Genomic DNA, 21,106 nt, shown 5'->3' on the forward strand with positions numbered 1-21,106 from the left:
AAAAAATCTGTATTCTCTCTCCGTGGGCGTGGCGAAAGGGCAAAGGTAATCGAGCCGAGCAAATCAGGCATAATACACAGCCTGAATGTGAGTCTCGTCCAACGTTCCATGCGAACATGGACTTCTGATGGCGGAGTCGATGCGCGGTATCTGCGGCCAGGAAGGCTGCCGCGAAACCCGTTACTATATCGAAAACGGGCTGTGGTTTTGCCGTCAAGGGCATCAGCAGCAGGTAAATGAAAAGAATTCGACTGATAAATAGTTATCCAGCCAGTCTTGCTTACTCTGCGCGTATAGGGCCAGGAAGTGGTCGTAGACGACGAGAATTTCGGCGGCCACGGCAGAACAGCCCGACGGAAGAAAGTCCAGGCTGAACGGAGATCCAAAAGTAAGACCTGCAAGACATATACCCAAATCGTTGGTTTAACTACTCCTGCTAATGCACACTTGCTAAAGCTTATCATGGGAGTGATGCATTCCAGCTGTTCCTGGAAGCCTATCAGCTCTTGCTGTGGAAACAATGTCACGCTCTGGTTCATGGAAAGGGGCTTCCCTCAGAACTCGAGGTAAGGCTTCATCAAGTTCATATAGTGCGAATAAGTTTTGCTAATATCGAGTGTCTAGGGGATTGTAAAGGATTTATGGATTCTCCGGCTTGAGAAGATTTATGAAGGGAGAGATGATATCTACACTGACGATGAGAATTCGACCCAGCTCTTCAGTTCTCAGACTGGCGTGTCAAGCGAACTTGATAAAGAAGAGTACCAATATCACAAGCGGAAGCTCAGTACTTCACCTCGAGTAATTGATTCCTTGGCTCTTTGCTACTTGGGTACATTGCTACTCCGCCTTCCAGTAAGCATTGGGTACATGCAAGAATGGGTTGCTGAGGATGAAATACCGTTCATGAGGCCTCTCCGCTTTATACCCTCAGACATGAAAGACCGGCTACCTGCAATATATCACATGGCATTTGATACAAAGGTAGGTCTAACTACGTTTACTTTAAATGTCTATAAACATAACGTCTAACATGCATACCAGAATCTACCCGTCGGGGATCAAATTCACCGAGCTGTTGCGGACTTGATTGTGCTGTACCACCGTGATTTTAGCATAGAGTTCCCGGCCATTAACTCATCGTTACTTCTTTTCTCTTATGTAAAGAAACTCGCTCTACCTAGTAAGTTGACCGATAAGGGGCTTCTATTATAACAATTATCAAATAACTTGCTGCTAATAAATGATACAGTCGAAGTGTATTCATCTGTTAAGCGGCTTATGAAAAGCGTGGAATTTACATACACATTCCCAAAAGAAATAGCCAGGAGATTTCATCGGATATACCTACCAGAGGTGCAGCTGATGAGTCTTGTTGTTGTTGCTACTAAGCTTCTGTTTCCATTTGATAACGTCAAAAGATACCCACGGACATTAAACGATCCTTCCGTTCAAGTTATAGATTGGGAAAAATGGGCTGAAGCTCAAAGTACATTTGACCGTAGGGGAATTTCACAAGGGCTCCTCACAAATGGTGCTGCAATGCAAGCTACCGAGATGGATGCAATGGAAATGACACAGCAACAGCTAGATGAATACATGGATTGGTATGATAGACTTTGGGTTGCTGATAAAGGTAAGGATGACCTCCTCGTTGTACCTATGCGCAGCATCCGCTAATTCGATTCTATAGATATCAAGGCTTCCAACCCTTTCGCAGAGATGTTTCCAACCACGAGAACAGCAGCTGCCAAGATGGGTAACCAAGCTAGGCAGACGGATGATGAAGCAGTAGCTGAAAAGTTGCAAGCTGTCCTATCCAGCTTACGAGTTAGGAGGGTGGTTACTGAAGAAGAGGCTAACAGGCTTATGAGGCCTATCCCGAGACCGGGATGCGATTACTTGCGCTTCCGTTATGAATATCAACTACCAGATATTGCAAGGTATTTCTATGACACCGCCGCGAAAACCATTGGCGTGTCTTTGGAGACTCTGGTCCTTGCTGTGTATCAGACAGAGGGCCGAATTCACGTTCCAAAGGGGAAAGCCAGAGATAGTAAATAATTAATTCCAATGCTCTGTACTAGACTTGAATAGGAAAATCAGTTGGCCTACCCTCCAATATATATTATTAGTATTATCTTTAATCGCATCTTTGTTGCTCGTTGGTTCCGGCCCTTTCGAAAGGCTGAAGTTGGACGGCTCGCTTAGTCAGCACAGAGAGTAGGGCTTAGGGTATTTGCTCCCACGAGCTAAGCGAACACCTTCGAAATCTTGATGCTATCTTGAACGTCTGACGAAGTATCGGCAAACCACGAAGCAAAATAGCGACAGATTCACTGCCAACAGTAAGTTATCTCTGATATAAGTTGCGCGCAGTTTCCCTGAATGATCTCTAACATATCTCGTTTTCTGCCATGTAGTGCAGATGTAGGTTGAACCCCAGCACTCCGATCCAACCCTTTAAGAACATCCGAGATATGAAGAAAAGAGGGCTGGATCCATGGATTTGGGATGCGCAAGGCTGACTATGTGATCCCTTTCGTTTCAATCGATAGCTTCGTCAAGAACCTGAGTGGAAACACTCTCACTCTGAACGCAGAGCCCACCGACACTATCTCCGCCATCAAGTCCCAGGTTTTCGAGAGAGAGCTCGTTTCTGTCGATGAACAGCGATACGTCTTCGGTGGAAAGCACATCCGCGATGAATTCCCATTGAGCGAATATGGCATCCAGAAGGTATGCTTGAACAACAGCACCCGGAAGACTAGAGATATCGATCTATTCGAGATTATATGTGGCGAAACAGACTGGAATGCAAAGCGGTATCTAATGCGGATGGAATGATTTATAGGAGTCCACCCTTCACCTTGTCCTCGACCTTCCCGGTGGTATCATCGAGCCCTCCTTGAAAGCCCTTGCCTCCAAGTTCAACTGCGAGAAGATGGTCTGCCGAAAGTGCTATGTACGTGGAGACCATATACCCAGCATTCACGACCGGCGTCTGCAGCTTCTGGATATGTGACTAACCATGTATCTCCTGTTTTAATTAGGCCCGTCTCCCTCCACGTGCCACCAACTGCCGAAAGAAGAAGTGCGGACACACAAACCAACTCCGACCAAAGAAGAAGCTGAAGTAAACTGGTGCTTTTCTGTTGCGTGGTTCCGCCAGAGGTTGTGATATGGTGTTTTACTTGGGTGAACATGACATAATGACGCCTTTCAAAGGAAGAAGAGGCACTATGTTATTTATTTATATTTCCAATTGAAAAGGTCTTCCTAGAATTGGCAATACCCGGAGCTATTCAGATAGCATCTCAACAAAAAGTCTCACCAGCCTCACTGCCCTACGGAAACGAGATTCTATGAGAATGTGGAGTAATACAATGTCAATAAGCAAACAACAATAATACAGCATTCGAAAGACGCTCAGAAGGATATTTCAATTAGTGTTGCAAGAAAAAGCTCATCGGTCTTTGAAGAGCCGGGGTATTCCGAGGATGTAATATTTCAAATTTAAAAGCGCGAGTGCTTGTCCTTGTCATCATGCTTGTTATTACCCTTATCATGCTTGTCATCGTGGTCATCGTCATGCTTCTTCGCATAACTTCCGTGACTACAATGCGAATTGTTAGCGTCCGCGCGTATTAAAAGATTGAATGGTCATTCAACTTACGCAAAGAACAGCACTTTAATGGCAATGGCCAAGGCTGCATGAAGCACTATGACCACAATAAGCAATATCTTGCTCGTCTTCATATCCGTAGCACTTAATACCGGATAAAGATTCCTTAGCAGGAAGAACACCGTCCAGCCAAAGCCAACTCCAACAAGCGCCCAATTCAGCGCAGTAAGTGGACTCCAGCTCACTAATGCAACGACAATCCAGATCAGATTGGCATATCCGTAGAGCGCCCAGCACTCAATCAAATCCGCACTGGAGCTTCCAAACCAACGTAAAGCCCCCCATAAAGCAACGGGCAATATGAAAGTGTAGCCGTAAATAAGTCCGGCAGCGCCGGAGAGAAGGCGGAAATCATACTCGAAATGGTGACTGCCTTTTCTCGCCAGGTATTGAGAGACAGTACCAGTCAGGAAAAGAATCACTACCACGGTAGTAGCAATCCAAAACGGTCCGTATAGGTCGGGGTTCCCATCCAGAACATCGAGGAAATTGGATCTTGGGTAGAGAGTCGAAACACATCGTCGGAATACCTCTGAGGTATCAACGTCGAAGTATCGGTTGTAATATGCTATACTCCAGATCTTTGCGTTGGATCCTGCGCCTCCTGACCCGCCCGCTTGTCGAGAAGATGAGCCGCCGAGGAAAGATGCGGAATCTGGGTGACCTTTTGCATTGCGTGGAGTCTCATCGAAATCTGAGCGAAAGTGCCCGAGTTAGCTATATTGGATATAATCGCCTAGACTCCGGTAAAAAATAGGGACACATAATCTAAGGACTATATCAGGGAGACACGAGTCGTACTTGAGGAATGAAATTCAAGGTCTTCTTGAAGGTCTGTATGGCCAAGGTCGCCCTGTTATGGAGTGTTCAATTAGTCTGGGAAACGCCCTTGATAGCAACATAAGAAAACGGTAACAGCATGCCATACCTCAGCATCAACATCCACTACTGCATCGTAGCCTCGGTTGGCCATCTTTGCTATTGGATTGTAATGTCACAGATATCGTTGATGTTGGAGCCTGCGAGATGACGACTGGCAAAGAAGGACAGCTTGAACATCAGGCTTATGTAAGCGTTGTAGCATGGGGCCAGAGCACGGCAGTAGATGAAGGTCTATGCAGCTGATAAATTTTATGTCTATTCTGTGTTTTATTCGTAGGCATACATGAGTGTCGTTTAGCTAATATACAAGAAGAGTGCGACCTAACCTGATCATAACCCCAAGGTAGTCTTTAGAGGTTCTAGATAACGCCAGAGATGCTTTACAAGGTCAGGATCTCGCTTCATCATCCAGTATGAAAGGATCCCGACAGCAACTGTGGCACCAACAAGCTTGATGGAAAAAGAGTGCTTTCGAATAAGCAATACTGCATCTTTACGCATCTTTGCCCGCTGCAGGCCCCGGATCTGCTGATGAAAGTAGCCCCTTGCTTGATCCGAAGTTGACTGCAAGCCAGGGTTTCTCAGCGTTTTAAGGACACTGTAGGAGGGTATAGATTTCCACGCACCACAGGGGAGCTTCTCAGGCGGATGGTCTTGGTATATCCGTACCGTATTCGAGATCAGGGTCTCGAGGTCCAGTGGGCGGGGTAGTTTTGACAGGACGCCATGAAACATCTCAGGCTCATCCTGAGGAATATCGTACAATTCGTCTTTTCTTGAGAGAATAATGGTAGCAAACAGGTATATTGATACAACCGGCTCATGGGCGAGGATGAAGTCGTAGAGTCGGGCAATGTGAGTGTACTCTTCGATGTCATGTGCGTAAAGCGTTAGGGTGGCAGCAAGGGCAAAAAATGGTTTGGTGCCGGATAAATGTTGGCCAAGTTTCTGGTCTACGGATGTGATGATAGCGGGTAGTAGTTGAAGATGTGTAAGTGCGGGGGAGAGAGATGGAAGCATATAGTCTCTTATGCGAAAGAGAGAGATATGTTCCAGAGCTTGATAGGCATGTTTACGGTCAAGAACGAGGAGTAGGACCTGGGCAATGTCATGGTATCCTTGGAAATAGCAAAGCATAGGGTTTCGCCGCAATACTGATACGATCAAGTCAAGTAGTTCATCTCTTTTATCCTTGAGATGTTTCTCTGTCTTATCTGAAGGATAATATTAGTGGATCTGCCAGAATATACTCTCCGTAGCCAAGTGTCCACGTTGACAAACTTACAGTTGGGGTAATAGACAAATGATCTATCCACGTCTAGTTTGACTTGATCCTCGTCGCCGTGGCATGGCAACTCAGACAGTGGCGGAAGTTCCAGTGTGTGGGTAGCACGTACATATCCCTGAAGAATTGGCCCTGATAAGAAGCATTTAGTCAAACCGTCGAGGAAAAATGCAAAAACGCACCACAAGCTCCTATCTTACAAACTTGTTTTCGTATGTCATCTTCCAGCAAGCCTCCTTCAGAGGTGGCGAGCTTAGCTAACAGCCCAACATCCCTTTTTCTGCTTGCTTTGACGATCTCTGCTCTCTTCCGACGGTAGGCTTTTGAATCAGCAGGCAGCCGACCTGGATTGATATCTCCTGCCTTGGGTTCTTCGTTTGCCATAACACGGTTCACTTCTGGCTTTCCCCCATCGACAGATCCGGTAGACTGAGATAGGATTATAGCTGTAAAGGTATAGAGGGTATCAAACGCAGACTCGTCGAATGGCCAGGGAAAGGACAGAGAGAGAAGACAACAAGAGTTGGTTGAATCTTTCCAGGGGCTCAACCTGAGATGAATGTATGTGAATTTTGGAATATATGGTATACCCCGTTGGAGGAGGGAAACACCTGCTAAAACTCTATCAGGCTTAAAGGAGAGCCATGCTGAGCAATCAAGGGGCGGTTGTGCGTATATACAAGCAGCTATGGTCCCACAGGTGACGGGTTTGCAAGATAAAGGTGGTGGCTATGCCTGGGGCAAAGCGTTCAGAGGCCAGCTATGCAAGTATATCTGTGCTGCAGAGATGGGTATGACAGGCAGCGTCCAGCCTATATTCTAGAAAAACCTATAACTCGAAAATTTCCAGCTATCTGAATGGTCCGTCTGGAGAACGATACGTCTACACACAATGCTGTCCAGTGTTGGTGATACTGGCGTAACGTCTGGGCTCGCAGCTTCTCGGCCGCTGGTTGGCTGGAACGGAGAAACCTTCATCCGATAAACTTTTCCGTCCACTTGGGAGGTCGCAACATCGACGTAGCGGGAAGAAGGAGGACGAGGAAGTACAAGCAGGACACGCTCGACTCTCTTCTCTTCGACGAGGCCGGGGAAGCGCAGGTGTCCTTTGGGGGTGTCTTTTTCTCTGTCTTCTCGGGTTTTTGCGACGCCAAAACGTCATAACAACAAGGGGTTCTTCCACGACGCCTTTTTTGCTTGTCGTCTAGTTAGCCTCACAGTGGGTTAGTCCCTCCCGAAAACCAGCCAAACAATTGTGTACTCTATGTCATGCCTCTGTATACAACGAACATCCCAGCCCACCCTTAGGACCAACGGTGATTATTCTTTTTCTTACCGGGAATGCAGTTTTATTATACCCGGCATGGCCAAATGAAACACCCATCTCGTTGTCCTGCGTTATCTTGTAGGATCCGATACCTCGTCACTCCTCTTGAGGCACCACTGGTGTAGGGTGGTATATATGACCTCGGTTGCCCTCCTGTTTATTTTCTTCTAAATCTACAGACGCACAAATCTCCAGCAAGGGAAAATAAGCCTAGCAATACTACCATATCCGACCAAGCAAGCCCTGGTCTTCCACTTCGCTAATATAGACTCCCTTCCTATCCAAATAGTGTATGGAGTACCCCCGCAGTGCATTTGGGATTCTATATAGGACCCCATTTACAGTTTTTGCCTTCATTATACTTACCATTTGCATCCCGGTTCTACGTTTTTTAGGTAGCCCAGATCCAGCACACGGAGGATAGCCAGGATACCGCATATTGGTTACCAAGTAGGCCGTGTTTAAGCAGAGGAACAGCTCTGCTTTAGAACTTATGTTCAGGCCTCACTCTAATTCCTATTGTATTGGTGTAAACCTCTGTTTCTGTCTACCGGGGATCGATAAAACTTTTTCTTGAACTTCACAATGTCGTTACAGACCACCGTCTTGGTCAATGGGACGTGGGCCACGAGGACGGTTGATATTGGAGAACTCCTCTTTCGAAACCGTGAATCGGACAGTATTTTGGGAAGAGCAGAGAAGGCTCAAACACCTGCTACTGGAATACTGTCCAGAACCCTTGCTCAAGGGCCTGCGGTTCAATGGATACTCCCAGCTCGCCTCAGACATCAAGATCAAAATGATGTTGTGTTCATTGGTGATAAGTTCATCCAGATCAAGGAACTAGTACCAAGCGGCCATTTAGAAGAAGTGGTTACCAAGTCTGATTTCGACTCCAGGATTATCGGTGCCAAAATAATTAACTCTCAACCAGGTCCAGAACTAGAGGATCAAATAAAGCAAAGTGGAAGAGTCTCAAGTCACTCTACTCAAGGATCACAAGATGAAGGAAAGGTTCCACCTCATATATTGGTTCTAGTGCTAAGCTCAAAGGAAATTCTTTTTATGTTTACCAAGCCTGGATTTCGTGGTGCTCCTGAGTTTGTTTATTCTAGGCGCCCCTTGCCAGCAGATACAAGTGCTCTCGAGGAATATGGAAGACACATCGCTGTGGAACCACGGTAAAGTTGAGGCATTCCGTCTTAAAGCAAGGTTGCAATACTAACAAGTACAAGGGCACGAGCAATGGCCATTTGTGCCGCACAAAAGTTCTTTGGTGTATTCTCTCTGAAATCTCCGTCTATGATTCAAGCAGAAATGGCTCAAGGACCCGTAAATCCTATCAAGGAGGTAATGTCTCCCACGCTAAAACCCATGGACATGAATGCTCACTCTGGTATCCTATGAACAGGAGTGTTTCTTTCGTGCGGACGGTGACATTTTGAGGATGGAATTCCTTTACCCAACGCCACCAGACAATGACAGAATAATTCTTCTATTGCTTATAGCTCAAGACTCCGAGTCTTATTATGTTACTTACGACTGGACTTCCATGGAAACGCTGCGATCTGTGGAACCAAGGGTCAACAGTCTTAGGCTTTCTAACCATTATCGTCTGCCAACAGTTCTGATACCCCTAATTCACTCAACTTCTTTTATGGTTGCAACACACTCGACCATGTCCATCTACAAAAATGTCTTAAATACAGATGGGCCAATCGCACCAATGAACTGCCCCTTCCCAACTCTAGAACATCGCCCGCGTTCGAGAAACCAAGTTTGGACTCACTGGGCTCGAGCCAGGCGAAACCGGATCAGAAACGCCCAATTTGACGATATTTACCTATGCCGGGAAGATGGTATGATTTTATACCTAGAGATAGGCAAGTCTGGAGATATAGAACGCCAGTCGAATCTAGGTTCGCTTGGCTGTAACCTTGATACTGCCTTCGCAATTCTGCCGGAAGGATACCAAGCCGGAGATGTCCTGGTCACCGCCGGTAGCATGTGCGGTGGCGGCCTCTTTATTGAAGATGCTCGAAAACCACCAAGGTGTATACAGAGAGTCCCGAACTGGGGCCCTATCTTAGATACTGCTGTGATAAAGGCAAGGCGTCCTACTACAAGCTCACTGTCGAAAGACACCCAACAAGGCATGGGGCTACCATTTGATCGAATCTTCACTTGCTCCGGTGTTGGACCCGATCACGGCACTATCTCCGAGCTGAGATATGGCATTGAAGCACAAATAGGCCTCAATATTGAACATGGAGCTTGTTCAAGCATAACAGGAGTATGGGGAATCTCTGTTCCTAAAGGAGAAGGTACCCTTTGCTTGCTAACAGACCCTATGACGAGTTCTTTGATCTTTATACCAATAAGTGGCACTGAAGAAGCATTTGCTATGGACGAAGAACGAAGTGGTTTAGATCTCGATCACCCAACGCTAGCAGCCAGTATCACGCCAGACGGTATTGTAATACAAGTCACTGATGCATCAATTCGGTTGAGCCATGTTGTCTTCCAGCAGCGGTCTTCTATAACATGGGGTGATCCAAACGACCGAGCCGTCGTAGCCTTCACCAGTGGGCCCCTTTCTCTTGTTGTCGTAGCTTTAAGAAACGGTAGCGATGTTCGAGTGGAGCTCCGGAGCATTAGTTCTGATGAAAATGGATGCAAATGTACCCTCATTGGACCGCCTCTTGCTCTCGACCAGGAACCAATTTGCTTCGACGTTGAGGAACTTGGCGGCAAATTATATCTCTTTATTGGTACAGGCGAAGGGAAACTCCTGATTATGGCAATACATAGCCTGGAAGGCTTGACTCCTCACCTTGAACGTGGGATTATGATGAGCAAGGATAACCTTGATTCACCGGTGTTCGAATCTCTAAAGCTCATATCCACTCCTGGTGAGGAGAAAAGGCTGATGTCCTTATTTTGTGGCCTCCGGAGTGGGCATTTAATTCCCTTCAGAATCACTCAAGATGATACTTCATTCGGTAAGTCATTAACAATTCTTGGGTGGTACCAGAACAGGAATACTGAAATGATACATGTTTCCATAGAAATACACCAATTGCCACCTCATAAACTCGGTGAAACTTCTGTTCGAATTGGAGGCTATGAATCCGATAAAACCTTGGCTGTTGTCTCATGCGGTCCAGGCCTTTGGAGGGTATCACACAGCCCCATTGAGGCGTCATTGCATTACTCTCTAGAGAAAGTTTGGATCACTGATCAAAGCAAAGTAAGCCATTTGTAACTCATCGTTCCTAGGCAAAGTGATGCTAATTGGATTACAGCCTGAAAAGATGCAGCCTATTGTCGACATATTCAACTGCGTTGATTTACCTGCACAGGCACCAGCCACCGGCCTTAGTGGTTCGTTGTTATGTATTACCGACAATACTCTCTTTGCTTGTAGCTTGGAAAAAGTTGCAAAAGCTGTTCCTCGCGAGATACGTGTCCGGGGAAATCCGAAGAGACTCGTATATTCCGAATATTTGAACAAGTTGATTGTGGCTTATAATAGGGTGGACTTTGACTTCACTTCATCAACAGAGGGGACCAAACGCTGGATTTGGCCCAAGATTGGGTTCCTAGACCCTGATGGGGAGACGCTTATTTCAGCGCCAATCGATCTCAGGGCTAGGGGAAACGAATCGTCCGCACCTACAGTGCTCACCCGCCAACCTGTCGGAGCATCCGGTGAAAAAGTGACAGCATTGGTAGATTGGAAATTTTACGGCGAAGGCAATGAGTACCACATGATTGTGGTAGGAACCTCCTTTCCACAGGTCGAGTACAAAGCAGGGAGAGACATCTGTGTCGAATACAGAGGGAGGGTTGTTTACATTACAGTTCGACAAAACCCACCAGGTATCGGGAATATTGATTGCATGACCAAACGCATTCATATGTACAACCAACCAGTCCGAACAATAACCTCATTCGGACCGAGCTCCCTGATCGTGGCCTCTGGAGATGACTTGCTAATGCAGACGCTGGATCCGTCCACTCGAAAATGGCGGAGCCTGGAGCCTCACCATCTTGAATCCCATGCGGTTTCAATCACTGTGAAAGAGCCCTTTATTTACGTCCTGACCGCCCGCCACTCGCTTATTGTCCTTCGAGCGACGCAAGAGGGGCTAATTTTGCATGCTCAAGCGGGCGTTGATAAAGGGGGACTTGACCATGTGAATCTCGACGGAGAACTCAAGACTATATTCACAGCTAATCGCGGGGGAGCAGTAATTGGTCTAAGAGAGTTTGGATTAAAAGATGATAGGCTGGTTAGACCGGTCTTTTCTGCCATCACCCCTTCCGCAGTGGTACGAGTATCTCGCAGTTTCCGGCCCCACTCCGGCGGTTGCGAGATAGCCTATGGTACAACACTGGATGGCACGCTTTATCGATTCCAAATGCTCACGGAAAACGAATGGCGGATCCTTCGATTCATTCAATATTCATGTCTTGCGGACACCAATATCTGCCCATTCCGCCGCAAACGCCGAATGGCTGTGGACGAACTGTGCCCTTTGCCAGATAAGCCTGAATACATGCATATTGACGGTGACATTCTTGCTCGTCTTATCAGCCGCGGGGCCAGGTATCTTGAAGATATGATGCGAAGGACCACTCCGGACAATGCACCGCCTGCATATGCCGAGAAGAAGGTAGAAAGATTCGTTGAATTTGCCAGGCTGGTTGTAGGCGAGACCAACGATCCATTTACGGATGTCCTGATGTGGATGGAGAATATGCTCCGGATTGAAATCTAGCACGCCACAGCGCTGCATGTCTGGTGGATATCTCTTCCATGGAAGGCGTACTCTCTTTTCCACTCGTGTTATAGAAGAGTCGATGCCGTACCTTGTCTTTTATTTTTTTTCTCTTGTAGCTGTTCATAGCGGGATTCTTTGCTTAGGCTGTTACGAAAAAAAAGGGGGGGAGGGGAAACGGTGCACTACATTCAACATTCTACAATATAACGCTATTTCATCTTAGACTACATCGCTTTCAGCTCCAGGATAAAAAAAATAATGTCGAACATTTACATTTGGCCGGCAGCGCATCCTTGCAGATGAACTCGCCACACAAGTGAACAGGCTGAAGCGTACCCGAAAACAACCTACCTTACCCTTGGATGGAAAAAGGAAAAAGGACAAGTACTAATCACTGTCCTACCCCAGCCAGCATACTGGATGCCGCCTAAAAATATGAGTGTAAGGTGTCAGTATAACTTCTACTTGTACGCTGATCTAGATATCAAATCCAGGGCCACCAAAAAAGTTAGGCGAGCGCTTAGCTTAGTAATTTTGAGCTTCGTTCGAACCGTTAAAAAAAAAAAAAAAAAAAAAAAAAAAAAAAAAAAAAAAAAAAAAAAAAAAAAAAAAAAATTCCCCCACTAACCACAGCCTGACCACCGAGTAAAAGGCTCGAGGGGAGCATAAGTGGAAGACACGTCCAAGGGGACACGGTATAGACGGGCTATAAAATTAGAGATCAGGGGGAGCTTAGGTAGTTACTAAAAAAGCCAGAAGTGAGGTCGCAGTTGGAGGCGGAAAAGCCCCAACCTTAACTAAACAGGGTCCCTTCAAGTAATGCCACCCGCTATCAACTTTTTACGATAAGCACTGTTCGAGGGACCAAGTCACCCACAATCCTCGTTTCTATATCAATCCCGCGTACAAGAACGGCGAAGAAGCGCCGGGTAAGCTGCAACTAGGTATTGGTCCCCTGGACATTGTTCAGGCGAGTTCCTTGCTAATCTCGTTTATAGGAAAAGAAATCTCACAACGCACACGACTGGACCAAGATGGCGCCTAAAAAGAAGTCAAATAAAAAAGCCGATGACGACTGGGAAGCAGAGCTGGGCGAGTCGATAGCTCCGGTAAACCAGACTGAGAAGAAGGAAGAGCCCCAAGCTGACGCTGCTGCTCCGGAGGAAGACGATGACCTGGGTGGTGGACTGCTCGCAGCTCTGAGGAAGAACAAGAACAAGAAGGCAAAGAAGGGAAAGCCCACCAATGATTTTGTGGAGGGAGAAGATCCTGCTTCTACCATAGAGAGCAAGCAACCTGAAGAGGGCACATTCGACGAGGATGATGTCTTTGCTGGAAAACCAAAGCCAGCCAAGGGAGCTGCAAAGAAGGAAGCAGCCAAACCATCAGAATCTGAGGAGGGCGGAAAGCTGAAGTCGAAGAAGGAAAAGGAAAGGGAGAAGAAAGAGAGAGAGAAACAGAGGAAAAAGGAACAGGTAAGTTATATGACTTATCGCTGGGCGCTGTACGATTAAGGTGTACGGTCTTTACTGACGCCTCCATTTACTAGGCTGCTAAGAAGAAAGCATCAGCTCCCGCAGCTGCTGCTCAGCCTGCTACCAAACCGGAAGCTACAAAACCTACTCCTGCAGCTGAGACTAAACCGGCCCCAACCCCCGCCGCTGAGCCTGCTGGAAAGAAGAAGAAGATCCCAGCTCACTTGGCTGCAATCCAGAGGCAGCAAGAGGCATTACGAAAGCAGCAGGAGGAAGAGGCACGTCGTCTGGAGCTTGAGAAGACATTGGCCGAGGAAGAGCGCAAGAAGCTAGAGGAAGAGGAGCGGAGAAAAGAGGAAATCCGTCAGAGAAAGAAGGAAAAAGAGAGGGAGAAAAAGGAGCAGCTTAGACGAGAAGGAAAACTTCTGACCAAGGCTCAGAAGGAAGCAAGAGACCGAAATGAGCTGCGAATGAAGCAGATGCTGGAGGCCGGTGTTGCTGTAGTAGCTGGACTGGAAGAAAAGCCCACGGAAAAGAAGAAGCCAGTGTACGACAATAAGAAGAAGCGTGGAGGCAAAAAACAGGAGGAAGACCTAGAAGCTGCTGCAGCCAGAGCCAAGGCACAGCACGAAGCTGAGGAGGCTGAGAGGAAGCGACTGGAAGAGGAGAAGAAGGCAAAGGAGGAAGCTGAGGCAGCCAAAAAGGCCGAAGAAAGTGATGACGATATCAAGGAGTCTTGGGATGTTTCGTCTGATGAGGAAGACGAAACCAAACCAGAGGCTAAGGAGGAAGCCCCTAAGGCTGCTGAAAAGGAGGAGCCAGAGGCCGGTACGCCTGAGGAATCCGAGTCGGAAGAAGAGTCTGAAGAAGAATCCGAGGATGAAGATGTCACATCTACACAGAAAGCCCTTGCACAGAGGAAGGCAGAGGCAGCAGAGCGAAGAAGGAAGCAGCATGAAGAAGCAGTGGCAGCACAGTCGAAGGACAACCTTCGTTCTCCTATTTGCTGTATTCTTGGACACGTCGATACTGGAAAGACCAAACTTTTGGATAAAATCAGACAGACCAATGTGCAGGAAGGCGAAGCTGGAGGTATTACCCAGCAAATCGGAGCCACCTACTTCCCCGTTGACGCTCTTGTCCAGAAGACTGCGGTCGTTAATAAAGATGGCAAATTCGACTTCAAGGTCCCTGGGTTGCTTATCATCGATACGCCTGGGCACGAGTCCTTCTCCAATCTGCGTTCAAGAGGATCCTCGCTTTGCAACATTGCTATTTTGGTCGTTGATATCATGCACGGTTTGGAACCCCAGACTCTCGAGTCCATGAGGCTTTTGCGTGACAGGAAGACACCCTTCATCGTGGCTTTGAACAAGATAGACAGATTGTTCGGCTGGAAGAAGATTGACAACAATGGCTTCCAGGACAGTTTGGCTAAGCAAAGCAAGACAGTTCAAAGCGAGTTCAAAGACCGAGTTGCGAAGACTAAGCTTGCCTTTGCAGAGCAAGGATTTAACTCCGAGCTCTACTATGAAAACAAATCCATGGCTCGCAACGTTTCTCTAGTTCCTACTTCGGCCCATACGGGTGAGGGTGTACCTGATATGCTCAAACTACTTGTCACTCTTACTCAGGAGCGTATGACCAATGCACTTATGTACCTTTCAGAAGTGGAATGTACTGTCCTGGAAGTGAAGGTCATTGAAGGTCTCGGTACTACTATTGACGTTGTCCTTTCCAACGGTGTACTTCGTGAAGGAGATCGTATCGTCCTTTGCGGTCTCAACGGGGCCATAGTCACGAATATTCGAGCCCTTCTAACTCCGGCCCCAATGAAAGAACTTCGACTCAAATCTGCATACGTTCATAACAAGGAGGTCAAGGCTGCGCTTGGTGTCAAGATTGCTGCCAATGATCTCGAACATGCTATTGCCGGTTCTCGACTTCTTGTAGTCAACCATGATGATGACGAGGAAGATCTTACAGATGAAGTCATGTCTGATCTGGAAAACCTCCTCAGCAAGGTTTCCCGAGACAACCGTGGTGTTGCTGTTCAAGCTTCCACTCTTGGTTCCCTCGAAGCCTTGCTAGAGTTCTTGAGGACGTCAAAGATTCCTGTTGCCAATATCTCTATCGGACCTGTATACAAGCGTGATGTGATGCGTGCAGGCGCTATGCTTGAAAAAGCCAAGCAGTACGCCGTCATGCTCTGCTTCGACGTCAAAGTTGACAAGGAAGCCCAGGCTTATGCAGATGAGAATGGCATTAAGATTTTCACTGCTGATATCATTTATCATCTGTTCGATGACTTTACGAAGCATATGGAAGAGCTCGCAGCCCAGAGGAAGGAGGAGAGCAAGCTACAAGCTGTCTTCCCTTGCGTCCTGTCACCAGTTGCTGTGTTTAACAAGAAGGACCCGATTGTTATTGGTGTTGATGTTACTGAAGGCTCCCTCCGTCTTCTAACACCAATCGCCGCCGTGAAAACCAACCCGACCACTGGACAGAAGGAAGTCATTAGTCTCGGTAGAGTGTGAGTATACCTCCGACTTACTCCGTAATAAGATATGTTTGTACTAACTTTGGCCCGCATAGAATGTCCATTGAGCGAGACCACAAGCAGCTCCCCATCTGCAAAAAGGGACAGCCTTCCGTTGCCATCAAGATTGAAGGGCCCAACCAACCGCTGTACGGCCGCCAGCTCGAAGAAAAGGATACACTTTACTCGATGATTTCCCGAAAGAGCATAGACACACTCAAGGAATTCTACCGATCGGACGTGACGATGGAAGAATGGGCACTTATCAAAAAGTTGAAGCCGGTGTTTGATATCCCTTGAAAGTCCTTACAGCGCCAAATCGCCAATCCGTTAAAGACACCATGATTCATGTTGACCAGCATGCAAGAAAGCTATGTTTGTAATGACCTTTTGTCTACCTTTGCCTGGGGGATATCTAAAAACTTCTATGAGTGGATCGCGTAGAATTATCATTCTTCCTTTTTTTTTTTTTTTTTTTTTTTCGCTCCTTTTTATACTATTCAACATAATGGGCTTGTGAGCCAATGTTCAACCAAATTGCGCATACCATGCCACCATGCAATAACACAAGTACTTGTCAGCTATAGATATACAAGAATCGGTCAAGAGAAAAAATAGAAAAGGCCAGGTCAAGTCAGTGTCTCAATTCTCAGGCCCATCCCACCTTTCTACTCGCCCACCATTCTTCTCCCAGTCCAGAATGCTTCCATCGTAAACCCCGATTCTGCCAGCATCATACCCCGCCCTAACAGCCAGTTCACCCGCCGTACGGGCCCGAATGCCAGCCTTGCAGTAAAATACCATCTTGGCAGTAGTATTATCATCGCCTCCCTCAACCCCTGGCTTCGGGAAGCCGAACCGAGTCAAGAACTCGTCCGGGGTCAAGAACATGGCGTCTGTCTGGGATCCGATGGGTATGGAAAGGGCGGAAGGGATGATGCCTGTTGCTTCGAGTTCGGGGGGTTCGCGGACGTCGATTAGGATTATATTTGGTTTTGAGGAAGGGGAGGAAGGGTCTTGTTTGGGTAAGGCGGAGTTTATCTGCTGGCTGTCAGGCATTCTGTAAAGACAGCTAGGGTAGTTGACGGCTGGTGATGCTTACGTCTTCGAATTTGTATTCTTTTAAGGAGAGGGGTTCGTAGGAGCCATTTGATTGTGATAGGCGAGTGGTGTTGGAGAGTAGTCGGGCATGGCGGACTGTCTGGGTATATATAGTCTTATGGGAGGGAGTTTGCCTGGTATTTGCGGCAATGGTAGATTGCGCTCGCACCCTTATGCCCTGGAGCCGACGGGCAGGGACAGCAACGGCGGAAGAGGAAGACCGAGAGGCCCTCGAGCACAGACGAAGGGCTGTTCTGTTAGGAAACATTGTTGCTCTGCCTGTTGAATAAATGTTGGTTGATGATGCTGGTGATTCAAAGGCAGGAAGTAAATTGGAAAAGTCGCAGGCCTCGGCAAGTCGACGCCGGGCTCCGCAAAAGGAAAATAAGGTTTTTATTTTGGGTTTTCTTTTAACTCCGAAGAAAGAGGATGATGACGTAAGAAATATAAGTAAATATAAAGAGCAACGAAAAAATAACAAAATAAACAACTTAGATTGACGTTGACATTGACGTTGAGCCGCTAAGGATAGTAAGTTCTCGGGAAGGAAAAAGAAACAAGACAAGGTGAAGTATGGGTGAAGCGAGGCTGAAGTAAGAGAAGAGGAAGAGGTGCCTTCACCGAATATCATTCATTAATAGCGATTAAGTATTATATGCACTCCATAGCATGCCCTGATTAGCTATTGCGATGCGTAAAAGCCGCCCCCCATTCCCCTTTCCCATTCCCAAAGGCGAGACCGAATCGTCAAGACACACGAGTTGCTCGCACTGTTCTCGTATACCATATACGAGCCGTTTTCTGAACTTAAAAAGCTTTTGCGAAAGAAGTAAAAAAAAAAGAAGAAGAAGAAGAAAAGAAAAAGAAACGAGAAAATGTAAAGGGCGTGACGAGGGAAGAAATAAGAAGATCAAATGCGAAGTCAAAAAAGTGAAGTAGGAGAGGGGGAATGTTATGGGAATCATATGAGAGAGGGGAACGTCTGGGGTAGAAGTTCCATAAAGCTTGAAAGGGAGAAGGGATGGGGCATTAATAGAGGGTTTAAGGGTGGGGTGCAAGGCAAAGCCCATCATTCTGTAAAAGGATCACCGTACATAATGTATTCAGCGCGATGAGAGAAAAGAGGAGGGGTAGAAGAATGAGAGAAGAAGAAGAAGAGGGAGGGGAGGGGGAAGGAGTGCAGGTTAGTTAGGTATTAAGGTGAGGTGTGTCCTCGAACCGGTTGTTTCGATAATTGGGGGTAGGGGTGTGAAAAAGTAGCCCCATCCATGAGTCATTCACGACATTATTCACTCTGGTCGGGGTCGTACGACGAGTGGGCAATCATCCTATATGAAAAAAAAAAAAAAAAAGTAAAAGTTAGTATCGCGGGAAGTATGTGCCAACGGATCAGCTGAGGCGACACCTTACCTGTGGGAAAATGGTAGCGAAGACTTTGATGTCTTCGGACTGGGGCGTAGTGTGGTGCTCCCAGTCAAGAGCCATACTGGCCTTTCCAATCAGGGCCATCAAGTTGAGCTGTGCATAAGTCTGTCCTAGGCAGTAGTGAGGACCTGTGCCGAAAACGAGGAAGTTCTTTGCGTTCTGCTCGGCCGTCCCGGTGATCCATCGCTCTGGGATGAAGGATTCCGGGTCCTCATAGGCCTCGGGGTCATGGGTAGCCGGCCAGACGGATGGAACAATCATGGAGCCCTTGGGGAGAGTGTAGGTAGGTGTGACTGGAAAGTCCTTCTTGACTTCATAGGGAACCATGATGACTGGAGGGCGGTATCGGAGGGTCTCTTTTACGACAGCACGGGTATAGGTGAGCTGGTCGAGCAGTTCCATGGAGGTGGGTGCGTCGCGATCACCGTTCCGAACCTTGAGGTTCTCCTCGCGGACCTTGTCGAGAATGTCGGGGCGATCGGCCATGATCTGGAAGAGCCAGGTACAAGCGCTGCTGGTTGCGTCCTGAGAGGCAAAGAGGAAGGTGAAAATGGTCTGTGCAATCTCATAATCCGAAAAATCACGGAGGATGTGCTTTGGCTTCTCAGCGTCAGGCACAGAGATACCCTTGGCGATCTTTTCACGGTAGGCGGCGGAGTCGAGCATGGCCTTGACCCAGCCGTCCATGATGCAGGAGATCTCGTGGCCAGCAGCCATGCGGACCTTGCTCTTTGCCGCACACTTGCTGAACTCAGCCAGAACCATGTCAGCTGCCTTCTTTCCGTACCAGGTCTTGGTGAAGGGAAGGATGATGGGGAAATTGACGAGCTCGAGAGCGGCGGTGATGAGGTAGTAGTCGTTGGCAATCTTGACCACGGCCTCGTTGGTCATGTAGTCGCCCACAAAGGTCTGGCAGGAGAGAGCACACATGAGCTCTCTGAACTGCGGCATCCAGGGGATTGGCTTGTGGTTGTTGTCGGCGGACTCCTTGATGAACATGCTGAAGTACCTGTCGTAGACGCTGTCGAGAAGGGGCATGTAGACGCTCAATGCCTGTCTGGTGAAGAGGCCGTTGAGACCCTTGCGGTACTCGACATGGTCCTTGCCATCGAGGAAGACCCAGTTGGTCTTGCCGAGCAGCTTGTGAGCCGAGTCGACAACGCAGGGCTTGACGTACATGGGCGAGTTGAACACTTTGCGGGCCATGTCACGGGTAGATGCGATCACGACGAACCTAGCCGGGACATCCGCCATCAGCACAATGCCATTATTAAGATGTATATATATAACAATATAAAGGTACAAATAGGAGGTCAACGTACTTGTGGAAGACAGAGACGCAGCTGAGGTCTCCACTGGCCCATTTTGCCTTGTATTCAGAAAACTTGGGGTTAACGGACTCGAGGAAAGGTCCCATGAAGGGAATCTTGAACCGGGGGCCGACAATTGACCCCTTGAGCCATATGTATTTAACTACCCACGATGGTCATGTCAGTCAACCGGCAACCCACACACAGACAGAGAGAGAGAAGGAGAGAGAGGACGAGACGGCGCCGGAACGAGAGGGAACTGACATTGATCGTAGGCGACCGCGAAGAGGAAGAGCGCAAGGACGGCGCCCCAGCCAGACATGTTGTTGACGAGGGCCATGAAGAGGCCGGACGGCGAGGCGACGGCGGCATGAAGAGACGCATCTGCCGCCGGCGAGGCAAAGCTCCCGTTGACACTGGCCATGCTTTCGCTGGTTGATGCTGTTGTCGTTGTTGTTGTCGATGTCGTTGTCGTCTGATGCCGAGATATAGCGGGCGAGAAGAGAGCTCTCCTCTCTGTCCCAAGACAAGCTGCCAACTTAACTAAGAAACCTCCCTTGTTGACTGGTTCAAGTATGGCCCATGTAGCGACCGGCGAGAGTAACTGAACAACAGAGAAGACCGGAGCCCAGAACAAAGCTGAGGTTGTCTGGCTGCTGCGAGATAGAGAGAGAGATAAAATGCGGACCTCTCTTCTTGTCTCTTTCTCTTATTTTCAACCAGCTGTTTTGTCCCTTTTGTGAATAATTAATTTTGTTTGCTCTGCAGGAAGAAGAAGAAGACGAAGAAAGTCGAGAAAAAAAAAAAAAAAAAAAAAAGGAGGAGCAAAAAGAAAAAAAAAGAAAAACCAACAAATCATGAAATTAATTTTAGAAAAAGAAAAAGGAAAAAAAAAGAAATAAGAGAAATTAAGATAGGCGGGATTAGTCAGCGACATGCAAGGACCGGGAATATGATTGGTCGGTGGCCCAAAGAAGCCTAGCGCGGAGGACGGAAGCCGGGGTGGGCCGAGCAAGGGGCACGAGCCACGCACTTGTGTCATGCCAAGGCCGGTTTATGCCGTGTTTCAGCGCAGTTTATGCACGCGGGCGTGGTCGTAAGGCGGGCCAGCGCGTGGCAGTAGTAAGATGTATCTATCACGTGATTATCTCGTATAAAGAGTCACATGACTAGGCGTACCTGAAAAGTGGCTTGAAGGAAGTAAACAAAAAGAAGAGAAGATGAGAAGAAGAAATACAGAGTACGAAGTTATAGGGGAGAGAAGAAGAAGAGGAAGAAGAAGGAGAGTGT

At 47.6% G+C, this 21,106-nt stretch overlaps 9 protein-coding genes across 10 annotated transcripts; 5 read left to right on the forward strand and 4 right to left on the reverse strand.

The window, feature by feature from the left end:
* Window positions 1-127: 127 nt before the first annotated feature.
* On the forward strand, window positions 128-1,215 carry TERG_12204 (uncharacterized protein; the record flags this gene model as incomplete). Its single annotated transcript, XM_003234259.2, has 5 exons — window positions 128-232; window positions 298-388; window positions 457-566; window positions 625-984; window positions 1,045-1,215. 5 exons carry the CDS (start codon window positions 128-130, stop codon window positions 1,213-1,215), a joined length of 837 nt encoding a protein of 278 aa, XP_003234307.2.
* Window positions 1,216-1,281: 66 nt separating this feature from the next.
* On the forward strand, window positions 1,282-2,064 carry TERG_12205 (uncharacterized protein; the record flags this gene model as incomplete). The annotated part of the gene is made up of 2 exons (XM_047751198.1): window positions 1,282-1,636; window positions 1,694-2,064. 2 exons carry the CDS (start codon window positions 1,282-1,284, stop codon window positions 2,062-2,064), a joined length of 726 nt encoding a protein of 241 aa, XP_047606439.1.
* A 450-nt stretch (window positions 2,065-2,514) lies between these two features.
* Window positions 2,515-3,140, forward strand: TERG_04899 (ubiquitin-60S ribosomal protein L40; the record flags this gene model as incomplete). The annotated part of the gene is made up of 3 exons (XM_003234260.2): window positions 2,515-2,739; window positions 2,855-2,965; window positions 3,054-3,140. The coding sequence occupies 3 exons, from the start codon at window positions 2,515-2,517 to the stop codon at window positions 3,138-3,140; spliced, it is 423 nt and encodes a 140-aa protein (XP_003234308.2).
* A 269-nt stretch (window positions 3,141-3,409) lies between these two features.
* Window positions 3,410-4,676, reverse strand: TERG_04900 (uncharacterized protein). The gene is made up of 4 exons (XM_003234261.2): window positions 4,614-4,676; window positions 4,487-4,538; window positions 3,677-4,379; window positions 3,410-3,616 (listed from the first exon to the last, which is right to left on the reverse strand). Exons 1-4 carry the CDS (start codon window positions 4,656-4,658, stop codon window positions 3,517-3,519), a joined length of 900 nt encoding a protein of 299 aa, XP_003234309.1. The 5' UTR covers window positions 4,659-4,676; the 3' UTR covers window positions 3,410-3,516.
* Window positions 4,677-4,897: 221 nt separating this feature from the next.
* TERG_04901 (GTPase-activating protein GYP8) lies at window positions 4,898-6,236 on the reverse strand (the record flags this gene model as incomplete). Its single annotated transcript, XM_003234262.1, has 3 exons — window positions 4,898-5,781; window positions 5,853-5,984; window positions 6,053-6,236. The coding sequence occupies 3 exons, from the start codon at window positions 6,234-6,236 to the stop codon at window positions 4,898-4,900; spliced, it is 1,200 nt and encodes a 399-aa protein (XP_003234310.1).
* Window positions 6,237-7,764: 1,528 nt separating this feature from the next.
* Window positions 7,765-12,462, forward strand: TERG_04903 (uncharacterized protein; the record flags this gene model as incomplete). The annotated part of the gene is made up of 4 exons (XM_047748339.1): window positions 7,765-8,360; window positions 8,415-8,529; window positions 8,591-10,429; window positions 10,485-12,462. The coding sequence occupies 4 exons, from the start codon at window positions 7,765-7,767 to the stop codon at window positions 11,961-11,963; spliced, it is 4,029 nt and encodes a 1,342-aa protein (XP_047604319.1). The 3' UTR covers window positions 11,964-12,462.
* A 538-nt stretch (window positions 12,463-13,000) lies between these two features.
* Window positions 13,001-16,280, forward strand: TERG_04904 (translation initiation factor aIF-2; the record flags this gene model as incomplete). Of its 2 annotated transcripts, XM_003234265.1 has the most annotated exons (3): window positions 13,001-13,441; window positions 13,516-15,974; window positions 16,037-16,280. In XM_003234265.1, 3 exons carry the CDS (start codon window positions 13,001-13,003, stop codon window positions 16,278-16,280), a joined length of 3,144 nt encoding a protein of 1,047 aa, XP_003234313.1. The 2 variants fall into 2 exon arrangements, with proteins under 2 accessions (XP_003234313.1, XP_047606440.1); XM_047749887.1 differs by lacking the exon at window positions 16,037-16,280 and having other exon boundaries at window positions 13,516-15,978.
* Window positions 16,281-16,440: 160 nt separating this feature from the next.
* TERG_04905 (uncharacterized protein) lies at window positions 16,441-17,437 on the reverse strand. Its single transcript, XM_003234266.2, has 2 exons — window positions 17,083-17,437; window positions 16,441-17,021 (listed from the first exon to the last, which is right to left on the reverse strand). The coding sequence occupies exons 1-2, from the start codon at window positions 17,347-17,349 to the stop codon at window positions 16,623-16,625; spliced, it is 666 nt and encodes a 221-aa protein (XP_003234314.1). The 5' UTR covers window positions 17,350-17,437; the 3' UTR covers window positions 16,441-16,622.
* A 130-nt stretch (window positions 17,438-17,567) lies between these two features.
* On the reverse strand, window positions 17,568-20,570 carry TERG_04906 (uncharacterized protein). The gene is made up of 4 exons (XM_003234267.2): window positions 20,081-20,570; window positions 19,829-19,979; window positions 18,492-19,740; window positions 17,568-18,409 (listed from the first exon to the last, which is right to left on the reverse strand). Exons 1-4 carry the CDS (start codon window positions 20,238-20,240, stop codon window positions 18,371-18,373), a joined length of 1,599 nt encoding a protein of 532 aa, XP_003234315.1. The 5' UTR covers window positions 20,241-20,570; the 3' UTR covers window positions 17,568-18,370.
* Window positions 20,571-21,106: the final 536 nt, after the last annotated feature.

The sequence above is a fragment of the Trichophyton rubrum genome (assembly GCF_000151425.1).
Source record: "Trichophyton rubrum CBS 118892 genomic scaffold supercont2.5, whole genome shotgun sequence".
Classification (NCBI taxonomy): domain Eukaryota; kingdom Fungi; phylum Ascomycota; class Eurotiomycetes; order Onygenales; family Arthrodermataceae; genus Trichophyton; species Trichophyton rubrum.